Source organism: Arachis duranensis, chromosome 3, assembly GCF_000817695.3.
Source record: "Arachis duranensis cultivar V14167 chromosome 3, aradu.V14167.gnm2.J7QH, whole genome shotgun sequence".
Lineage (NCBI taxonomy): Eukaryota > Viridiplantae > Streptophyta > Magnoliopsida > Fabales > Fabaceae > Arachis > Arachis duranensis.
Genome location: NC_029774.3, coordinates 118,708,015 through 118,722,202, shown reverse-complemented (window position 1 = coordinate 118,722,202; position 14,188 = coordinate 118,708,015). Strand labels below are relative to the sequence as shown.

Below are 14,188 nucleotides of genomic sequence, written 5' to 3'. Positions count from 1 at the left end.
AAAAAAAAGTATTATATATACTTTTATATATTAACAATTATAACAAGAAATCGAATGGCTTTTTATTATTATTTTTTGTATTAAAGATATATTTTTTATTGTAAACTATATAGACCGATAAACAATGACTTATATATATTGATTTAGATAGATGAGGACGAAATGCAAGAAAATTGTTTAAAGTAACTATTGATATAGACTTAAGAAGAAGAAAAGAAACATATGGAGTATTGTTTCTTGTTTACTTTAATTTGAAGGTGGAAATTTAGATACAGTTAATTTTTAATAATATGCCGTCAATTTTATATAAAGTTAATAATTAAAAATTATTAGATAAAAATTTAGTCAAATTAATTAAATTATTTAACAATTTTTAATTATTAACTTTACATAAAATTAACTATACTTAAATTTTTATCTAATTTAAAACACAAATTTAATGTATATATAAAACCACGCGAAGACCAAATTTAATGGAATTGAGAGAAACTTTGATGACATAAAAGACAATTATTTAAATTTTAAGATATTCATTCGTTACCTATTACTATTTTTTTTAAAATGAAGTTTTGTTATCATATGCACTAAAAATATATGTTAAATTAAAATTTGTTATTAAAAATATAAATTAAATTATAAATACATTTATTTTATATTTATTTAAAATATTTCATTAATAATAATTTTAATATGTGCCTTTTAGTACACATATTAATTATACTCATATTATATTGGTTCATTTTACACAAACAAATTTATTTGAGGATCAAAATTACACCGATAAATTTATATAAATCAAAACAATTAAATTTGATTTATATATTTTTAATGTGGATTTGATTTACACTATAATAGAAGCACACGGTAAATTGAACCAACTTGATTTGATTTATTATATATGTTATCAATATTAAATCGAATCTAGTTGATTCAATTTACTATTCCTACAACATATATATGTAAATCGAATCTAATTGATTTGATTTATTATTTATACAGACATTTTTTATTTTTAAATTATATATATATTTTAAAGTTAACATTGAAAAAATGTCGATTAGGATTATTTCCTATATGGTTTCAAATAAAATATAAAAAAATAAAACGAATAAGAATAAAAACTCAATTTTTGTGTTTTAGTTTAAATTCTAAAAGATTTATATTCTTATAAACTTAGGAATTTAAAACGAAATAATAACAGATTTTTAAAAATTATTCTTTGACTCATTAGTATCTAAAGAATCATTATCGGAACTTTTGATATTAAAAAATTAATATAAATTAAAATTTAGCCTTCTAAGATGACATAAGAGTTAAAATTNTAAATTTAGAGGTGAAGTCTCTTATAAAGAAAGGGGACAATAACCCTTCCTAAATCTCAATTTTTTCTTATTAATTAGATAAAAAATTTAATTTAGTCTCCTAAAATATTTAATTTAGTCTTTTCGATCTATATTATAAAATTAATTTTTGTTCTTCTTTAAAGTTTATTTTAGTTTAGCCCTGATTAAATTATTATTTAATTTATGAAATTTATTACTTTAATGGCATTTCTAACTCAAATTTAAATTCTTTAGAGCATAAATTTAATAGTTGTTTATTATCTTTTTTGTACAAAAGATAGATTTTTTATTATAAATTTTATAGTCCGATAACAATGATTTGTATATTGACTTAGATAGATGAGGACAAAATGCAAAAAAATAGTTTAAAGTAAGAATAAATAACCATTTTTAATCACGAAAGATATAAACGCCAATAAATCTACCCATAAAAAAATAAAACTAATGCTGTAACTACAAAGATAGACTCTAGTAAATAAAATTAACCAAAACTTAAAAAACTATTCAGAATTCCAAATTTATTCCTTTTTTACCAAATTCAATCCAATTTATTATTGTCCAACTTCATGTGTAAGTTTTGAATCTGGCGAACCTGTCTTTGAAGGATTCCATTTAGAGCAACAATTATAATTCAAAGAGGCCTGATGAAAAGAGGAGTTTCGACATCAAAGTTGGCGGTGAAATCAACTCATCACCATCACCTTTACCATCACTGCTTCTCAACAAGTCAAAAGCACATCTCTCTGACTTTCAACGATGGCTAGAAGCAGATCAACAACAACACCATCAATGGATCTCTCTTCACCTGCCAGAGTCAATAGCAGCAGACCAGAACCGACAGAGAAGCCGATGGCGACGGAGCTAACCCGGAGTGGCACCACGACGTGATCTTTGACCTCACGTGAATCACACCCTCTCTTCTAGAAGGTTCCGAGGGCCTCTTCTTCCGCTTCGATTTCTGTCATGACGGTACTCTCCTCGGCAACAAGCTCATTGGCGAATGTCGCATCCCCATGGCTAATCTTGTCCACGACATGGTCAAATCTAATGCAATGCGCTTTGTTAGTTACTAGGTTCGGTCCAGCAAAGGAAAACCTAACGGGATCTTCAATTTTTCGTATCGATTGAAAGGGATTAGGGATAGGTGCAATAGACATGAATCATCGCAAATTTTAGAAGGAAAAATTTCTGGTGGGTGAGTTGATGTAAGATGATGAAGGTGGATTTATCAAGTTGAAGTTGAGTGCGGTGGTAGAGGTGATGGAAGAGAAAGAGGGAGAGAAAGAGGAAGAGAGGTTGTGAAAATGAATTTGATAAAGAAGAGGTAATTTTGAAATTTTGAATAGTTTTTTAAGTTTTAGTCAGTTTTATCTATTGCAATCTATCTTTTGTAATTACAGTGTTAATTTTGTTTTTTTATGAATAAATTTATAAGTATTTATATTTTTTATGGTTAGAAATAGTTATTTATTTTTTAAAGTAACTATTAAAATAGCTTAAGAAAAAGAAACATATGAAGTATCTGTATTTCTTATTTCCTTTGAAACACGAATTTAATGTATATATAAAACCACACAATACCAAATTTAATGGAATTGAAAGAAACTTTGACGACGTAGAGAACGATTATGAACAGTTGTGGACAAACCTACAACGCGATAAACGAAAATGTTTGATAAAAAAAATTAATCAAAAATAATAAAAATTTATTTACTATTTTTTTGTTTTTCTAATATTACCAAATTTTTATAAGTATAATATGATTATTTCTCTTACCTCCATTATTTTCTTTTTATTTCACCGGACATAATGGTTAAAATTCCAAGACCAGTTTATAGCTAATATAAGTGGTGAAAAAGAAAGAATATAATGATGCTATACTTTACAAGGGTTGGCACATGTAATTTGCTAGTATTATAAATTGTTATTCAACTAGTTCTGATTGATCCAGACAAATAAACTTTGTTTCATGTTCATTTATGGAGTAAATAACAAATTTTTGTTTTGAAATAATATAAATTATGTTATATAAATATTTAATTATATATTATCATATTAAAAAATTAATTTTTAAATTTACTATTTGAAATGTCATTGAATAGATAAATTTAGTTGAATAACTTATAAAACTTTACATATTTAAAATATTAAAATTAAACTTTTTTATCTGTTGGATCCAAGACCAACTGATTTTTGTAACAAATTTAATTTTCAAGCTATCCATTCATTTTTTTTTTTTACAGAAGCTATCCATTCGTTATGTATTCCTGAGTCAAAAGACACAATGCATGAAAGGACAATTTTTAAATGTGACAAGACTTTTTCCATGACTAATTGACCACCAAAGAATCTAAACAATTAACAACAACAACACTAATCAATCATTAAAACTATTTACTAATATATTTTATGTTAATAAAAATTTTAATATACCCTTAACATTTTTAAATTTATTTTCTCTGTTATATATACTGAATGCAACACTAACAATGCAGCAAGTAACAAACACTACTTTCATTTCATAACAACAATGGTGGCATCATCATCATCGTTGTCGTTTCTTCTCCTTTCAACTCTGCTAGCACCCACCATTGTTCTTCTTCTTCAATCTTCCGTTTTACATGCAAACCCAGATGCTTACTTTCACACTTGTCTCTCAAACAAGAGATGGAAAAACCCATCAGCTCCTGTAAGCGTGACCGGAGCGCTATACACCAGAGACAACTCATCCTTTTCCGACATCCTCAGCCTCCACACCCGCAACAAGAGGTTCAACAGACCATACACGCCCAAACCCATCGCCATCATAACCCCTTTTCACGAATCGCACATTCAGGCGGCGGTTGTATGCTCCAAAGCCAGCAACTTTCAACTCAGAATCCGAAGCGGCGGCCATGACTACGAAGGCTACTCCTACGTATCAGATATTCCCTTCGTTCTTCTCGACATGTACACTTTTAAATCCATTCACGTCAACATTCAAAATGCCACCGCTTTGGTTGAGGCCGGCGCATCACTTGGCCAGCTTTATTACAAAGTCGCGCAGAACAGCCACGTTCACGGCGTTCCTGGCGGAATCTGTCCGTCCGTCGGCACCGGCGGCCACTTCGGCGGCGGTGGCTATGGCAACCTCATGAGAAAATACGGCCTCGCCGTAGACAATATAATTGATGCAAAAATCGTGGATGTAAATGGTCATATCCTTGACAGAAAATCAATGGGGGAGGATCTGTTCTGGGCCATAAGAGGAGGTGGAGGTGCCAGTTTCGGTGTGATTCTCTCGTGGACAATGAAGCTGGTGGAAGTACCTCCAGTGGTGACGGTGTTCAGGTTGAACAGGACCTTGGAACAAGGCGGCTCGGACCTTGTTTACAAGTGGCAACATGTTGCACCGAATCTCCACAGGGATATTTTCATCAGACTCCAGATCGAGGTGCGTCAAAAGACGGTTCGAGTTTCCTTCGTCTGCGAGTTCTTGGGACGAGTCGATAGACTTCTGAGTTTGATGGAAAAAAGTTTTCCAGAACTGGGATTAACCAAAAGTGATTGCTTTGAGTTGCCTTGGGTCAACAGCACTCTTTTCTTTGCAGAATACCCAATCGGAACAGTAGCAGAAGCGTTGCTATACGAATCATCAAGACCTGCTGAGTCCTATTTTAAGGGCAAATCAGATTATGTGCAGAAAGTTATTTCAAAAGAGGGTTTGCAATCTGTATGGAAAAAGTTCATCGAGAGTGAGGTAATGATCATGGAATGGAACCCCTATGGTGGAAGAATGTGGGACATTCCAGCTTCGGCTACTCCGTTTCCTCATAGAACAGGGAACTTGTTCCAGATTCAGTACATGATAACTTGGTATCAAGATGGAGAAGATGCCATTAATCATAACTTGAATATTTTAAGGTCCATGTATAAGATTATGACTCCTTTTGTTTCGAAATCGCCAAGACAGGCTTACCTTAACTACAGGGACAGAGATATTGGAGCCAATCCAAGCAATGGAACAACCAACGTTGACGCCGCTCGAATTTATGGAGCCAAGTTTTTCAAAGAGAATTTTGATAAACTGGTGCAGGTCAAAACCAAAGTTGACCCTGAGAACTTCTTTAGATATGAACAGAGTATACCACCTCACAAATATTAACTGAATTTGAATTGATATTTTACTTGGATTAATATGTATTAGGGGAAATTCAGGTGTTCATAGTCGTTAAATAAAATTTGATTAAATTTGTTATCAAACAACTATAAATTATTAATTTTATATGAAGTTGAGTTTCCACCTGTATTCATAATAAATTTAAACAATAGTATATATATCAAAAAAATCATTCAAAGAATAAAGTTTTTACAAATAATTAAAGTCTCTTCATTTTAATCCTTTATCCACAAAAATCATTAATTCGGTGAGTTGGATCATCAAAATGTGGAGTCACTTAAATTTTATACTGTATTTTTGTTAGGGAAATTTTGTATTTTCTTTTTATGGTTATACACACACCCATATATACTATACAAAATTCCAAACATTACAAGAAATTCGATACAAAACAGTAATTTTTTTACAACGGTTAACTAAAACCGTTACAAAAAGAAATTCAGCAGCAATTATTACAACGATTTTGGATATTACAATAATGTTGATATTTTGCGGCGGTCTGATCCCACTACAAAATAAAAAATATTGTGGCGGTAAGTGCAACGAAAGAGCGCGCTGCCATATTTGTTTCCGGCGCCAATTTTATTATCCCAATTATCGCAAATGAGCTATTTAAATTAATAGATCTTCATAAATATATTTATTTCACATCATCGATCGATAAAAATTGTTAATAAAATGACAAATAAACAAAAATTAATTAATTTATAATATTTAAAAGACTAATTTAATTCATAAAATTTAAAATATCAAAATTTTATAAAGACTCATTTTTTCATTCTCTANATAATATAATTGATTATATTATTTTTAGAATTGATTATATAATTGATTATAATTCTTAGAACAACGTATCTATAATGAAATAATTTTGGATTATTATTTTTTATAATTACAATTGAACTAATTTATAATTGAAATTTGTGTAGATGAAATGAAATTAGTTTAAGTTTAGACAGAATATATACGGTCTTCATGGAAAATTAATAAAATTTTGTTATTTGTATAATTATTTTGATGAAATAATTACACATAATATAAAATTAAAATTGAATTAAAACTAAGCAGTGACACATCTTACATTTAGTTTTAAATTAATATTTTAAATTAATATTTATAACATATGATCCTATAAATATTAATGTGGTATTTTATTGGACCTAAAATAAAATTGAATTGTAAGTTAATATTGGAGTTGCTTTTAGTATAATAAAATTTTTTATTTTTTATTATTATAATTTTAAATTTTAGAATTTGACTAATATGTGCCACAAGACCACACGTTAACGTTACAAATTAAAAAAAAATTATGATTGCTTTTATGTTTTATGATATCTATATTTTAATTTAATTTCATACAATAACAAAAATATAATAAATTTACATAAATATCTAATTATATATTATCATATTATAAAAAATTAATTTTTGAATTGACCATTTAAAATATCTTTTGAATAGATAAATTTAATTGAATAGATAATATTATATGACCAAGTTATTTTGGTAACTAATTTTAATTAAATTGATCCAGTTGTTTAAGTATTAATAACAAAATATTTTAATTAAAAAAATAAAAAAAATAAGAGACATAAGATAATGAAAATCTTATTTAGATTTGGTTAAAAAAATAAAAATTTATATGTAATTATTTTTTATATAAAATTATTAATTGAGATAGTTAGATAACAATTTAATCAAATATATTAAATTATTTAATAATTTTTAATTAATAATTTTATATTAAAAAAATTGCATATTAGTTTTTATCTAAAAAAATAACTTATTTAGTATTCACCTAACATATTTTTTAAAAATTAAAATTAGAAAAAATTTAGGGCCAATAACTTTTTTAAAGACCAACGGAATTTTGTATTAAGTTTAATTTTGTAGCTACCCATTTGTTGCGTATTCCTATTGTGCGAGTCAAAGACATAATGCATTCAAGGAAAATTCTTAAATGTGACTAGATTTTTCCGATGACTAATTGACCCGCAAAGAATCTAAGAATTGAATGCAATAACACTTACATTATAAATGCCGAATGCAACGCTAACAACATAGCAAGTAACAAACACCAATGGCGACATCATCATCACTACCGTCGCCATTTTCTCTCCTTTCAACTCTGCTAGCACTCACCATTCTTCTTCTTCAGTCTCCTGTTTCACATGCAAATCCAGATGCTTACTTTCACGCTTGTCTCTCAAACAACAGATGGAAAAACCCATCAGCTCCTGTTAGCGTCACCGGAGCACTTTACACTAGGCACAATTCATCCTTCTCTTACATCCTCAACCTCCACATTCGTAACAAGAGGTTCAATAGACCAAACACACCCGAACCCATTGCCATCATAACCCCTTTCCATGAATCTCACGTTCAGGCAGCCATTATATGCTCCAAAGCCAGCAAATTTCAGCTCAGAATCCGAAGCGGCGGCCATGACTATGAAGGCTTCTCCTTTATATCAGATGTTCCCTTCGTTCTTCTCGACATGTACACTCTTAAATCTATTCACGTCAACATCCAAAACGGCACCGCTTTGATTGAGGCTGGTGCAACACTTGGCCAACTTTATTATAAAGTCGCACGGAACAGCAATGTTCATGCCATCGCTGCCGGAGTCTGTCCTTCTGTAGGCACCGGCGGTCACTTCAGCGGCGGTGGCTACGGCAACCTCATGAGAAAATATGGTCTCTCCGTGGACAACATCATCGACGCAAAAATCGTGGATGTAAATGGTAATATCCTTGACAGAAAATCAATGGGGGAGGATCTGTTCTGGGCCATTAGAGGAGGTGGAGGTGCCAGTTTCGGTGTGATTCTCTCATGGACGATGAAGCTGGTGGAGGTTCCTCCATTGGTGACGGTGTTCAAGGTGAATAGGACCTTGGAGCAAGGCGTCACGGACCTTGTTTACAAGTGGCAACATGTTGCACCAAAGATCGACAGGGATCTTTTCATCAGACTCCAGCACGAGGTGCATCACAAGAGGGTTCAAGTTACCTTCATCGCCGAGTTCTTGGGACGAACCGATAGACTCTTGAGTTTGATGAAAAAGAATTTTCCTGAACTGGGATTAACCGAAAGTGATTGCGTTGAAATGCCTTGGGTGAACAGCACTCTTTTCTATTCAGAATACCCAATCGGAACCCCAGCAGAAGCGTTGCTATTCGAAGCAAAAGACCCTGCTTGGTCTTATTCCAAGAGCAAGTCAGATTATGTGAAGAACGTTATTTCGAAAAAGGGGTTGCAATCCATATGGAACAAGCTCATCGAGAGTGAGATAATTATTATGCAATGGAGCCCCTATGGTGGAAGAATGTGGGAGATTCCAACTTCCGCTACTCCGTTTCCTCATAGAGCAGGAAACTTGTTCAAGATTTCGTACTACATAACTTGGTTACAAGATGAGGAACGTGTCGCTAATCATAACTTGAATTTGTTAAGGTCCATATATAAGTTTATGACTCCTTTTGTTTCCAAATCGCCAAGGGAAGCTTTCTTTAACTACAGGGATAGAGATATTGGAGCCTGTCCAAGCAATGGAACAACCAACGTCGATGCCGCTCGAATTTACGGAGCCAAGTTTTTTAGAGAGAATTTTGATAGACTGGTGCAGGTCAAAACCAGAGTTGACCCGGAGAACTTCTTTAGATATGAACAGAGTATACCACCTCATAAAGGTTAATTGGAATTAGATTAATATTTTACTTCGATTGATATGTATACATAATAAATTTAGAGAATGATGTATATGTATCAAGAAAATAATTTAAAGAATACAATTTTTACAAATAATTTAAGTCTCTTCATTTTAATCTTTTTTTTCTTCGGAAGAATAAACTTTTATTTAAAGAAATTTTCAAAGAATATTTATATATTTTTGAAAGTATTTTTTGGTTTATTTTATTTAATTTTTTTAAATACATTAATTAATTAATTAATTTGATTTAATTAAAATAAATATCAAATTATTTAATATTTTATTTGTTCACATTAACTATAATTAATTAATTATATTAATGATTTGATTTGACTAAAATAAATAATTTTATTTTATTTTAATTTATATTAATTTTTTGTCTTATATATTTTGAGTCATAATTAATTATTTTAGTTAATCAATTATATTAATTGTTTGATTTGATTGAAAATAAATAAATTAATTTTATTTTAATTTGTATTTATTTTTTTTATTTTTTTTGATTAATAATTTTTAAAAGTGGTTTAATTGTTACCTAATATATTCATTAGATATTTTTTATTTATTTAAGTTACTGTATTTAGCCGAACAATTATAGTTAATTAGTTATATACACATTATCAATTAATCAATTAATTATATTATCGTGAATATTTCTTTAATTTATTAAAAATTTCATTTCCCTTTTTTTTATTTTACCTAAGATATTTTCGTCTTTAATTTTTTTTTTCGTGGATATTTTCGTTCTCAAGTAACGGAAAATACATTAAAGTCCCTGACCCCTGAAAAACGTGGACATTTATGTCCTTCCGTTGAATGCAGCCGTTTGCACTGGACGGAAAAGGCTGAGCTGGCAGAGGTGGCGATGAGGTGGCACATAACGGAGGCCAGGTGGCATGGAGCTTTTTGTAACAAGACATATAAGTCCCTGGAGACGAAAACGACGCCGTTTCGTCTCCTCCTCTCCAAACGCAGTTGAATCCCCATATACAATACCTAGAAGACCCACACTTGAGTGAGAAAATTACAAAAAACCCTAAGCCAAAGACGATCAAACTCCTTCGTCTCTGTTTCTCCCTCCAAAAAATACAATACGTAGAAGAGCAAAAGGCCAGGGGTTGACGTTGGTGGCAGAAGCTGAGGAGAAGCTTGGTCTGAGGTCGTGGCTGGTGTCTTCGGCACAAGGTAAGATTGCGATGCTTAGCTAGGAAGGCAATGTCTTTGCCTATTTACAGTGTAATAAAGAATGTGAAAAAGTGGTGTATTGTATCCTGTGGAGGATTAGGGGGAGGGAATGTGTTCGGGCAATGTAGTTTCATTCATATGTTGTGTTGTTTCCTATTTTTAATCCTAGTTATGCACTGGTTAATTTCAGATGGTTGATGTGTTTGTGGTTCCGGTCTTTCATCATGGAGGGAACTTCGTAAAAGGAGTTGGTGGAAAAATGGTTTATCAGAATGGAAAGGAGGAGAGGTTCCCGAGATGGACCTAGACTTTGTTAATTTCGGAGACTTGGTGACACTATTTAAGGGTTTGGGCTACCAGTCATACAAGGCAGTATACTGATATGATCCATCAAACATTGACTTTGAATTCGGGATAAACATATTGACTGGGGATGCAGGGATCAACTCAATGCGAGAGAATCTAATGAATCACCCAAGACGAGGTGAGTTCCATATATACTTTGACCATCTTGTCGACGAGCCGGAGGTTGTTGAGGAAGCTGCCCAGGACAGAGATACTGCAGGGGAAGTGGATGAAACTGCAGAGGAATTGAATTCTTCCTCTTCATCTGATGACGGGTACAAGAGCACGGAGGATGTCTTGTACAAACCTCCACCGGCTGGAATTGAGACTGATAGTAGTGAGAGTGACAGCAATGGTGGGGTAACTGCTGGGAAGAGAAAAAGAGGTGTCAAGAGTAAGAAGAAGGTCCTTACGCCGAAGAAGAAGGTAGTTACACCGAAGAAGAAGGTTGTTACTCCAAGGAAGAAGGTAGTTACACCGAAGAAGCAAGGGAAGAAGAAAAGACAATTTGGCACAAGGGTTAATGAAAGAGGGGAAGACAGTGGGAATGGGACTGATGCACGTGATGAAGCAGGGGATCAAGGACCTGATGTCCAGCCGGATTATGTAGTCGGGGTGGGTTTTATGTTAGTGAGCTCCCCACGGAGGTGAAGGAGATCATGTTTGAGTATGAGTCTGAAGACTTACATACTCCCATACCATCTGATGATGAAGGCAGAGGTGAAAAATTTCCAAAGTTTGATGATGAGTATGCTCATGGTGAGGGTAGGTTTGAGCTAAGAACTAGGTTTGCCACTGTAGACAGGTTCAAGGAGGTAGTTAAAGATTCTTTCATTGCTGAGGGTCGGAAGTGAAATGGATAAAAAATGACAAAGAGAGAGTGAGAGTAGGGTGTGGGGATAATGAGTGTCCTTACTTGGTGCACTTGTCATACAACAAAAGCCTGCGGTGTTATCAAGTCAAGACTTACCATCCAGAACACACTTGTGCGAGGGATTTGGGCAGTAACACTGCTGATCAACACTGGCTAAGTAAGAAGATTGAAAAACTGATGTCCACCCAACCACACATGAATACAAAGGAGGCTACTGAATTCAAGTTGTGTGGGAGTGTGCCAGGTGCACGACTGTGGCTGAATTCAAGGAATGCATGAATAAGTTAAAGACAGTTAACCAGGGTGCCTGAGAGTACCAGCCCCAACTATAGGCCGTCGATTTAAACCTCCAGGGAAAGCCAATAACACCGCTCGCCCACAACAGTCCAGGTTCAGACCAAAGCAGAAGATCTTCAGGCCGCCGGCTCCAATCGCTGCCTCCACAATCCATCCTAATACACAAGAGCCAACTCCATCTACCATCCCATCTGCAGCTCCGAATCAAGAAGCTCCACCCCCAAATTTGCCAACTTCTCCAAAAACAAACGACTCGAAAGAGTGAAGACTACTATCATTAAGTGCTTTTTGTGATAACTTTTTTTTTATGTAATGGTTGTTGAACACCCTTTGTCTATGTAATGATTTTTGAACACCCTTTGTGAAGACTAATTCTTTTTGAACACCCTTTGTGGGTCAGATGAACATGGATATTAACTAAACTAATTTTTTTATCACTAATGCAATGGTATGTTATCTATTAGGGAAACAACTTTAATTTCGTCCACACCTTACACAACATGTACAGGGCAATGCAATCATTCATATAAATGACACTGAATTTTGATAATTGCTGCACCAATACAACACACTTTTCATTCCTTTATCAACTCTTACAACTTAGAATAGCAAAAATAAACACAATAACAATGACACAGATACACCATCTTATTGGCTTTCTTTTCATCTCTAGAGCTAATATCGTCTTCTCCAAGCAGCTGATCCTCATTTCCATGTCCTACTGCCTGTGATAATCTTCTACATCGAAAAATTCCTTCTCTCCTATATACTTTGTTTCTGTCAATCCAAGTCTAGCAACGTGCTCATCAAGCCACAAAAAAAATTTGCAATAGGGTTGTCTTGCCTGCAGCATGTCAACCCACATAATTCAAGAACTAAAAACTAGTAACCCTAACACATCTTCAACCACACGTGGATCACATTTCGTTACCATACCTTGTAAAAGGGATAGCCTAGAAACAATCTGTCTGGATTGCTTCGCGTCTTCGACATGAAAAGGACTGCGTTTTCTCCACAGAAGCACTTTGGTGAGACGCCATGTTTGTCGTCCTTCTCCTTAGGATGCGAGCTCAAGCCGACCTGACCTCCACCTCTTCTCCAACTTGATGATACCCCTTCAGATGCCATGGAAGGAAGAACTTCCTTTCTGCCCCCACTCCCCACAACACCCACTTCACCGTTTCTGTGCAGACGAGAGATTGGAGAAGACGAATTTGAAAGATTGGGGGAGGAGACAAAATGGCATCGTTTTCATCTCCAGGGACTTATATGTCCTGTTACAAAAAGTTTCATGCCACCTGGCCTCCGTTACGTGCCACCTCATCACCACCTCTGCCAGCTCAGCCTTTTCTGTCCACTGCAAACGGCTGCATTCAACGGAAGGACATAAATGTCCACGTTTTTCAGGGGTTAGGGGCTTTAATGTATTTTCCGTTGCTTAAGGACGAAAATGTCCACTTGTATCCCTTGTATTAAGAAAGAAAGATGGTAAAGATTAGGGATGTTTAGAGAACAGTCTGTATCCCTTGTATCTTTAGTGTTTGACTTTCGTTTATACCCAACAACCTCACATTCTTCTAGAAATCATGAGCTTATTATTCCACTCAATTAATGTATATCATTTCAGCAGCCAGGCCCCATAAAATAGTTGTCGTTACTATTATTGCTTAGTACCCAATACTAATTCATCCTTGTTTGCCTAGGCGGCGAAAATTCTTCAGTTTATAGCGACCTCCACCTAATAAGCTCTTCTCTCTCTTTTTTTCTTTTTTTCTTTTTTTTTTTAAAATCCATTTGGGTGATATCCTTTTAACATGTTAATCACATGGCATCATCACCGAATAAAAATTAAACTGACATTTCTAAATTCTTTTGAAGAAATAAATGAAAGCTTTGCAGACGAAAAACTTACTAATATCGTTTTTGTTGTTGCATAAGTGGGATTTAAGCTACAAGAGAAAAGAAAACAATATTAGAACGAGTCTAGGAGAAAACAGAAACCAACGTTATTTTGCATACATTTAAAACAATGAAGAAGAATAATGATATTTGTCGATTAAATTGATCCAAAGATATGAATAACTTTGTTTTAATTTGTAGATGAGTATTTAGAGGCATAGGTAGTAATATAGAAACAAATCTAGCTGTTGTTTGTCATTTTTCAGAATAAAATTTGCGTGAGAGGCTGAGAGCATGTTGATCATGCAATATTGTATGCAAGGCGAGGTAATATTGTTGTTAATTGTTATTCAAGAAAAAGACTAGAAAGATATTTA

At 33.3% G+C, this 14,188-nt stretch overlaps 2 protein-coding genes across 2 annotated transcripts; both read left to right on the top strand.

Moving 5' to 3' along the window:
* Positions 1 to 3,851: 3,851 nt before the first annotated feature.
* LOC107480566 (berberine bridge enzyme-like 17) lies at positions 3,852 to 5,612 on the top strand. The gene has a single exon (XM_016100720.3). The coding sequence runs from the start codon at positions 3,874 to 3,876 to the stop codon at positions 5,485 to 5,487; it is 1,614 nt and encodes a 537-aa protein (XP_015956206.1). The 5' UTR covers positions 3,852 to 3,873; the 3' UTR covers positions 5,488 to 5,612.
* A 1,935-nt stretch (positions 5,613 to 7,547) lies between these two features.
* Positions 7,548 to 9,306, top strand: LOC107480565 (berberine bridge enzyme-like 17). The gene has a single exon (XM_016100719.3). The coding sequence runs from the start codon at positions 7,583 to 7,585 to the stop codon at positions 9,194 to 9,196; it is 1,614 nt and encodes a 537-aa protein (XP_015956205.1). The 5' UTR covers positions 7,548 to 7,582; the 3' UTR covers positions 9,197 to 9,306.
* The last annotated feature ends 4,882 nt before the right edge of the window (positions 9,307 to 14,188 follow it).

What these genes read in the sequence shown, in the direction of transcription:
- LOC107480565 (XM_016100719.3), top strand. Translation starts at nt 7,583, where the DNA reads ATGGCGACATCATCATCACTACCGTCGCCATTTTCTCTCCTTTCAACT.
- LOC107480566 (XM_016100720.3), top strand. Translation starts at nt 3,874, where the DNA reads ATGGTGGCATCATCATCATCGTTGTCGTTTCTTCTCCTTTCAACTCTG.